The sequence below is a fragment of the Balearica regulorum genome, chromosome 1 (assembly GCF_011004875.1).
Source record: "Balearica regulorum gibbericeps isolate bBalReg1 chromosome 1, bBalReg1.pri, whole genome shotgun sequence".
Taxonomy (NCBI): domain Eukaryota; kingdom Metazoa; phylum Chordata; class Aves; order Gruiformes; family Gruidae; genus Balearica; species Balearica regulorum.
In genome coordinates, this window is record NC_046184.1 from 42,749,131 (window position 1) to 42,758,293 (window position 9,163).

Below are 9,163 nucleotides of genomic sequence, written 5' to 3' on the forward strand. Positions count from 1 at the left end.
TGAGCATGCTTACTTATCTCATCAACTTTTTTTTCTTTTCCTTTTTTTAGGATGTAGATATGATGGATCAAAATGGAATGACACCTTTAATGTGGGCAGCTTACAGAACACATAGGTAATATCTCACTGCAGTTTTGACTGTCTCCTGACACTAAGTGGCACAGGATAGTGACTGGTTTTGATTTTTTGGAAAGGTTTTTTTTTTTTAACTAGTCAATGTTCTATCCACAATTGCCACTTTATCTTTCTTCATTTATGATTGTTGTGAGTTAACTCCAGTAGGCAGCTCAGCCCCACGCAGCCAGTCGCTCGCTCCTCCCCCCCCCGCCAGTGGGATGGGGAGAGAATCAGAAGAATAAAAGTGAGAAAACTCGTGGGTTGAGATAAAGGCAGTTTAATTGGTGAACCAAAAATCACACACACAAGCAGAGCAAGACAAGGAATTCATTCACCACTTCCCATGGGCAGGCAGGTATTTGGCCATCTCCAGGAAAGCAGGGCTCCATCGTGCATAAAGGTTACTTGGGAAGGCAGACACCATAACTCTGAATGTCCCCCCTTCCTCCTCCTTTCCTCCAAATTTTATTGCTGTGCACGACATTGTATGATCTGGAATTTCATTTTGGTCACTTGGGATCAGCTGTCCCCAGCTGTGTCCCCTCCCAGCTCCTTGTGCACCCCCAGCCTACTCGCTGGTGGGGTGGTGTGAGAAGTAGAAAAGGCCTTGGCTCTGTGTAAGCACTGCTCAGCAATAGGTAGAACATGTGTGTTATCAACACTGTTTTCGTCACAAATCCAAAACATACAAGCTACCCTGAAGGAAATTAACTATCCCAGTCAAAACCAGTAAAATATCCTATTCAAGAGAGAGGGTATTATGCAGAAGTATTCACTGATACGAACGTTTAGTTTACAAAGTAAATCTTCCTGTGGGGATGAATGGAAAAAGTTGGTGTAAAATGACACTTCTCCAAAAAGCAAATTTGTCTGAATTAGGTTCCTGCTCAGAAGAGCCAGTCTCCATGGATTGTTGAGAGGAATATAGGCTAGCTTTTATGAATACCTACCATTACCAACATTATCATCCTGTTGTATTTTTTTCTTTTGGAATGTGAAGTGGAAATATAGCATGTTTTGAACTTTGGTTGTTATCTACCAATCATGTGCATGCTTTTACAAATCTGTTAATACTGTTAGGTGTTGGTTAATGTGAAAAAATAATTACGTACCAGATGTGTTTCATGACATCCCAGAACAAGCTGTCTTACTGAGCTCCTATAAAAGTAAATAGAATTATGGTTGCTCTTTTGCTCAGCAAAAAATGTCACTTTGCTATTACATAGTGTACCTGATCAATGTTCTTTAGAGAAATTGAACTCCTTAACAGTAAGTTGGTATGTATTTGAGTTCATCTTCTGTAGATCTAACAAGAGTTTTCTTTTCTAGTGTGGATCCAACCCGATTACTACTTACATTTAATGTTTCTGTTAATCTTGGAGACAAATATCACAAAAACACAGCATTGCACTGGGCTGTGCTGGCAGGAAATACTACAGTTATTAGTCTTCTGTTAGAAGCTGGAGCTAATGTTGATGCTCAAAATATAAAGGTAAACACTCGGTCTGTTTTTATTGTAAGTGGTTTGAGGCAGAAATAACAGAGCCTATGATAAATCTCAAGAATAGATTATTGTTGTGGGTATAGTGGGATCATGAAGATGGAGCAAAAGCCGTGCCACTGATGTTTAATTTGGGAAACAGTTTTTCCTAAATGTGATGCATAACCACTAAGTCTGCACCTTCAAAAGTACTCATGTAACTAATTTACCAATGGTTATGTGCAGATATATGGGAGTGAGGTGTGCAATTAGACTTCATGCGTGAAGACCCATGCATTTGGGTGCAAAATTGGAAATCTGACCAAATGTCTTCTAGCGAAGTTCTGGGGTGACTGTCTGTTTGTTGGAGTGAGATGTGAGACATCTCCGTCCTCTTCCAGAGAGGTGACGAATGCTCTAGGATATCTCCTAGTGGCAGTAAGGAAGTTGGAGCCCAAAAAATACCAGTAGGAATAAAGTAAGAAAATGGGCTCTTTTGGCATCAGAACATTAAATTGTCTGATAAGTCTACCAGAACCTGTTGATGCTGACGCTAGATTCAGCACTAACAGAGCCCATCCCTAGCATATGTTAGACCAACCAAGCAGCTGTTGGAATTTCTGCCATAGACTTGGAGTCTATGAGCTTCTGCAGCAGTGAAAGGTGCCTATTGAACGTGGTTTTGTCCGTTGCCTCCAGGCTATTCTGTATATCAAATTAGATGCACTTCACCACCCAAGCTGCTGCTTCTGTGGTGTCAGACAATAATTCACTTTTAGAAAAAGAATTCTCTACTCAATTTCTCTTCAAATATTTGTGTTTTCCACTTAATGACTGTTACAGATGGAGTGGTTACACTGGAAAATACAGCTGTAAATCTACATTTATAAAATATTAAATACTTAATATTTGACCTTTCACTGTTTTCCCTACTGATTAAGATGGCCTGAGCCTATTTTGCTTGGTCACAAGTGATAGAAAAATGCTAAAAAAATATATATACACATCCGTTTTCTTGAACAGCATGGAAGTCTTTTTAAGGGTGCAGTCAAATTTTGCTAGCAGCTTTCTAGGTCCTACATCCACTTTAGAGTATCAGAAATACTGGTGATTGTGAAGGAAAACTCAATAGAAAAATCACATGGCTTTTCATGTGTTTAAAACAAATGAACTAGCTTCTTGCATGTACTGATGTGAATATATAATAATTATTCCTGGTCTGTAAGGTCAGTCGTGTGGATGAATTATGCTTCTAGTCTCACTTCTTGTAAACTATTAAAAAAACTTTTTTTCTGTGCCATCTAATGGTAAAAATTAAGGTATTTTTGTGGAAAGAAATCAGTGCGTCAGACCTTGCTTCCCTTGGCAGACTGATTAGGGTGATTAGAGTTTTAAAGTCATCACCCTACCTATGTTTCTGGACTCTTATGAAATCCATAATAAAAATTCTTATGTTTGGCCAAATGAAAAAGTATCTGCTAGCCTGAAGCAGTTCATGGTCTCTCCTTCTGTATTGACAGACAGCAGCAGTCAGTAGAAAAATAGGTTTTTGAACCTGCTGGATCATGGTATCTTTCCAGTTATGCCAGAAGACATGTGTCTGGTTTCATTAACCACTGCCTGCCTTCTGCAGTGGACTCTCCATTTCTTGCATGCCTTCCCAGGTTTCTAGGACCTTCAGAGGATCAAAGTCATTCTAGCAGTGGCAGTTTTGCCATCCTGCCAGTGGCTTTATAACAGATGCTGGTTTAGTTGATAGTAAACATATGGGAAACGTAAGAATTTGATTTTTATAGGTATATAGAAACTCAGTTTTGTGCTTCTCCTTTGACTGTTCACCAAAAAAGTTTTCTTTGAGCCAAAATCTAGTTGTTAAGTGCCTGGCTCATGTTTCTCCAGAAATAAAAGGAGTCGTGAAAGGCTCCTTTCTGACACAGTCACTTCCAGATTTCTGCAGCACTATCTAGTGAAGTCCTTTTCTTAGGTGTCCCATTGCGTTGACCCAAGAATAGTGGTAAGCCAACTACGGTTAAAGAAATACATTGGCTGGCAGCCCTTCATCTTTTTCAAATTATGAAGTGGCTGAAATATTAGGTGAGAGCTTTGACCTTCTGTTATCAGCTCTAGGCAGTCTGTGTTAGAAAGGCGTGTCCTGCTGGCTGCCTAGGTTTGGAACAGACTAGAATCAGTCATCTCAGTAAGGTGCTCTTTTTACTTTGCATGGCAGTTTGAGAAGTGTATGAACAATAGCACTCTTATTCTAGAATAAAGCTTGATACAAGAAGTGGGTTTGTCCTGTTTGTGTTATTTATTCTCTTTATTTTATGCTGTACAAGAAAATAACACTTCTCTTTTGGTAGTAAGATACTTCCTTTTTCCTTTTTGAGAAAGAGATTACAGTTGGAGTTGAAAGCTGCTTTTCAGCAAAGTAGAGTGGGGTTTTTTGACTGGTTGATTTTTTTGTTAAGCAAATTATCTTGCCGCACCAGTAAACAGATTGGGCAGATGAGAACAGGATTTCACAGGGAGTCAGTTTATCACCTGGGTTGGGGGGAACCTGCAAATTTTATTTCAATGTAAGCAGAAGCTCCTTTTTCACTAGAGAGTGATAGAGACAAAAAAGAGCTTTTATAGTTTAAGGAAGATTTTTTTTTTTTTTAATCTGTTAATCATTGAATGGACTTTAGATGTAGTTTCTTGATTATGCAGTGTATCTGTAGGCTTGACTGTGGAAGTCTACATGTAAAGTTCCCTACGGTAATGACTTCAGATTATTCTTTCTATCTAAACACTTAAAGTATATATTATTGAAGCCTTATTGCTTGCTGGCAAACTAAGTGTGTTACTAGATTAAGTTCCCCAATTTTTTTTTTTTTTTTTTTGCTTTCTAAGCAAGTCAGCCATCCACCACCCCTATGAACACAAGGAAAATATTTAAATGGCCAGTGATAAGAAGCATAGTCAAAGACTTCTTTAAAGATCCCTCAATCTTTTTATCTAGGCAGTTCCTAGGTGTCTCATGGCCCTCTAGTGGAAGGGATGCTCAGCTGGACCCCAAGACAACTTCAGGATTTACTTGGGAGATCAACTCCCAGAGGGGATTGCTTGTCCACAGGTAATCTTTACAGTCTGGATATATAAGGTGATATTAAAGCAACAGCATCTCTGGAGTTTTCCAGGTATTAGCAATTCAAGATGCTATTAAATTTGTGATGAAGCAGGCACCATAGTTTGATTTCAGGCATTTCTGTTGAGGATGGAGTTAACTTAATCTGTTTCTTAAACATCTGGCTGAATAACTTTGAAGCCAAGTCAAGTTGGAAGGTTATTCTATTTTTAGCTGATTTTGCTAGTTAAACTCGCACAGGAGTGCTCAATTCTGTTAAGTAGCAAAAAACTTCACCTCATAATCTGTAGTCTGTGCTATTTACTCTCTTTTTAGAGATTTGAAGCAAGATTTCAAAGGCAAAAATGACAGTTAAGTACTCAATTCCCATTGTCTTTCTATGGGATATAGGTAGCTAACTGTACTTTTTAATCTTTGAAATCTCTTCTGTCTGCAGTAATTATTGCCCTTTCTGGGTAATTTCAGTTTCTGGTACCTGTCTCACTTTTTTTTTAGGAGGGGGCCGAGCGATGGAGGATTCAGCCATTTTTCAAGCCTCCATGAATGGTTTGTTTAGGAGGGGAGTTAACTCCAGTAGAAGAGAGGAGGAGTCAAATGCAAAACTGAAGCTGGAGGTACCTGCAATTGGTTGTCTCTTGCCTCCTCTATAATTTTAGACCCAGTCAATAACTTTCATTTAGCTCTCTTCCTAAATGTTTAAAAAGCAATAAAGTCAAATCAGTTTGGTAGGCACCTTTGGCCCCTGTCTCTCTCTTTCTGTGTCTCTCTTTTGCTTTGTCTGTCAGTCCTCTCTGAAAGTAGGGAAAGAGAAAGCATGGACCATTGCTGGCTTTAGCACCCAAAGTACGTGAAGCACAAGCTAAGCCTAAAAGCTCAGAGTTTCGGAATAAGTTGGACGTGAGCAATCGGTTTATTCTTTCCTGTTTTCTTCCCAGGACTTCAGTAACTGAGATGAATATGAGAACATTAAGCTTGTGGAAAAAATTCCTTATAGAAACGTTCCATGATACTAGTAACTTCACTCTGCCAAAAAGGCAGAGAATTAACTGAGAAGTCAGGCTTCACACTGGGAGACTTTCCATGATCCAGTGGGTCACGAGTTCTTATTCTTTGCTTGATTTCTGCTGCCTGTCAATAGCTGAGGGGGAAGCACAGTCTTTCATTTACACACTAGTAGACTGTGTATAGAACAGTGAAACATAGATGCGTTATGCCAAAGGCAATAATTATTGCTATGTCAGGACATACATATTTTTCAGGATCACACATTTAATATTCTACTTGTCCACTCATGTATAGTTATGAGAGAGTGAAAAAGACCAACAGGAATGAATAATGTTTGGTGTCAAGTAAGATGCAGAGCAAAAAGTATGCCAGAATGTAGCTTAAAATGATTTAAAATATATTCTTTTTACCTGCCAATCTTCTGTTTCAAAAGTGCTCTGAGTGCATTTTATTTTTAAATTGGATGTTTCCCACTTTTATACTCCTGGCAGGGAGAATCACCACTTGATCTAGCAAAACAGAGGAAAAACGTTTGGATGATCAATCACCTACAGGAAGCAAGACAGGCAAAGGGATATGACAGTCCATCCTTTCTGAGAAAACTAAAAGCTGATAAGGTAAGAAGTAGTATAACACATAAATCAATATTACTGCTGCTGTTAGTTTGGGGGTGTGGGTGTGTTTAAGGTAAGCAGTTCAGTACTGTGGTTTCCCCACATTGCAGTTTTAGGAAACATCCTTTTGTTACGACAAAAGTAATTGCAAAAGGAAAAAAAAACCAAACTTTATTCAAGGCAGGAGGAAAGAAAAGCCTAAGCCTCCACACAGTTACATTTAGTTTTTATGCTAACTAAACGTTAGGAAGGTACCAAGTGGTCTGGTATTGTTTGGGCTAGCCAAGACTTTCACAATGCTGACTCTCAAGTATCTAAGGAAAGAAACATTTTAGATATCCTGAACTCTGATCTCCTCTCTAATTATGTAGTGGTTTGTATTGAATGAAACAAGCAGTCATTCCTGGCAGTATAATGTAATATATGAATCTCTAATGCGGAGGCCTTTATTATTTAATACTGCAGATAGGAGGAGACAAGAAATGAAGGTATAAGAGTAACATGTTGCTCTAGCATGAAGAGCTGTCTACCTGCCTATAGTTTGAGAATTTATATAGAGTTAATATTTTCTTACCATGCAGAGTGCTGTATTGGATATTAAGTATTGCTATCACTGATTTGTTATAACTTCTTGATTTAAAGATACATTGCATCTTGATGATTAAAGTACTGGCTACAGCCTGTGCTTTTTACTCTGTCGTAATATAATAATGCAGTGATTACTGACTTTAAGTGATTTGTGCATTGTGTTATGTGTACATGTGCGTTGTGACTGTGCTTTGAGTATCTGGAAAGTTCAATGCCTTAACCAGGAATTGTACCCACATAGTATAAGACAAAAAGGTCTTTCTTCATAGACACTTCAGTATGACTTTATCTATTACTTATGTAACTTCAGTCTTTAAAGTTCACTGAGATTACCGTGTGCTGTGTAGTAGTTTATATACTTTAACAGATTCTTAAAAAGGAGCTACTGTTGCCTTTATTCTGTATTAACGGTAAAATCTCAAAAAGACAGTTCCTCTAAAATCAATGAATAAATAGAATTATTGATTTGCTATAAAATCTTAGGGGTTTTTTTTCCTTGCTCATAAATTGGAGATATGTAAATATAGGAAATAACCAAAAATTTATGAAGATTTCTCCCCCTATGCCAAGCTTCCTGAAAATTTATTTAAGTTTTTGTGACTGTCCTATTTATTGTAGAATATTATTATAAAACCTGTTCCTAAAAATAGAATTACTTACTGATATTTGTTTCTATATAGGAATTCCGTCAGAAGGTGATGCTGGGAACTCCTTTCCTAGTAATTTGGCTGGTTGGGTTTATAGCAGACCTAGACATTGATTCTTGGCTCATTAAAGGGTTGATGTATGGTGGCGTTTGGGCTATGGTGCAGTTTCTTTCAAAGTAAGTGTTTTACCAGGACACTATCTATTTAGCGTGCACGCAAGAAGTGTTTTGCTGGCATCTTTATTAGATAAGTAATCTTAAATTTCTGGGAGTTTGTGTGTTTTTTTGACATGCAACATTTATTTTTTGTTGGAATTTGGTTTAATTACTATTTCTGGGAAAGATCTTGTGCAAATAGCTCTTGTAATGCTCTGTTATTTTGCAAATAGCCATGGAATTACCTTGGGTGAATACCATTGAACTAAGAGAAGCGAACAGCAGACCAGAAATTCAGTCATTCTCCAGAGGAGGGTGCTGAATGTCTGTCTACAAAGAGTTATCGGCACGAATTTTGAAGAATAGAGTCAAGGGAAAAGTTACTAGAAAGGAATAGGAAAAAAATATACATTCAAGTTTGCTGTTAAAACCCAATTTTTTAGAATGTAAATACCCAAAGGCATCTGAAGATATTTATAGGGAGAAATGAAGTCAGAGTTTTGTAGCTTCTGTTGTTGTGAAAAGGACTAAATAAAAAGACTGCTTTCTAATGTTTTTCATTTGTTACCTGATCATCAAGAATTTTAGTTGTGTTTGTGATTAATTATCTGTAGATGCACATGCATATGCACACATACACACAGAGGCATGCTCCAACAGATTTTCAAGATCTGTAGATGAATACATCTATGCTTTGCTTTTCATTGTCATGTGTGGCATGTATAGAAGAAGTTATTGTATCTTCATACTTAAGAGTTTTCTGATTTCGGGCATTGACTATCATGTTTATTATAACCACTTGCTTCTCGTTTTCTGTTTAAAGAGGAAAAGAAAATATATCTGTCCCTTAAACCAAGTTCACAGAATCTTAGTAAACTTAGTACACCGGGAGGAGGGTGAGGGGATGTCAGGCTTTTGTCTCTCCACAATCTTGTAGATGATCTGTTTAGGTTTTTTGTTGTCTCTGAGGCTGTGCAACCTGCTGACCTCCTCCCACACATATTCAGGATTAACATTCTTACTTTCTCCTATCCTTTACTTAATGTTTAGTATAAATACTTTTTGAAGTTTTTTTTACAAAGCCCAGGTTTGAATGAAACTTTTGCTGTTATTCTAGTAGTATTTCCTTTCCTTGTGGAATTTTAGCAAATCTGCTTAGCTATGTTTTCCTCCCTACTCCTTTCACACACACAAAAAATGCACAGAAATTGCTGAAAGAAAGATTACTGCTGAGTAACTAGTGTGTGTCCAAATGTATATTCACTTATTACTCACCATCTTAGCTCATCTTCCTTATAAAATTTTCTCAAAAGATCTAAGGAACTTCCATTAGAGAAGAGACAGTTACTGCAAGGGAGTAAAGGAGTGAAATGGAAACTGCTCAGTGTAGGCATTTGTGGCAGCCCTGAGGGCACCACCAGGACAAAAAG

General features: G+C 37.7%; 1 protein-coding gene across 1 annotated transcript in view; it reads left to right on the forward strand.

Moving 5' to 3' along the window:
- ZDHHC17 (zDHHC palmitoyltransferase 17) overlaps positions 1-9,163 on the forward strand; it is a 72,952-nt gene that overhangs the window by 39,139 nt on the left and 24,650 nt on the right. Inside the window, exons 6-9 of the mRNA XM_075747332.1 lie at positions 51-115; positions 1,447-1,609; positions 6,221-6,346; positions 7,612-7,754. Coding sequence (XP_075603447.1) covers positions 51-115; positions 1,447-1,609; positions 6,221-6,346; positions 7,612-7,754 — 497 coding nt within the window. The remainder of the gene's footprint in view (positions 1-50; positions 116-1,446; positions 1,610-6,220; positions 6,347-7,611; positions 7,755-9,163) is intronic.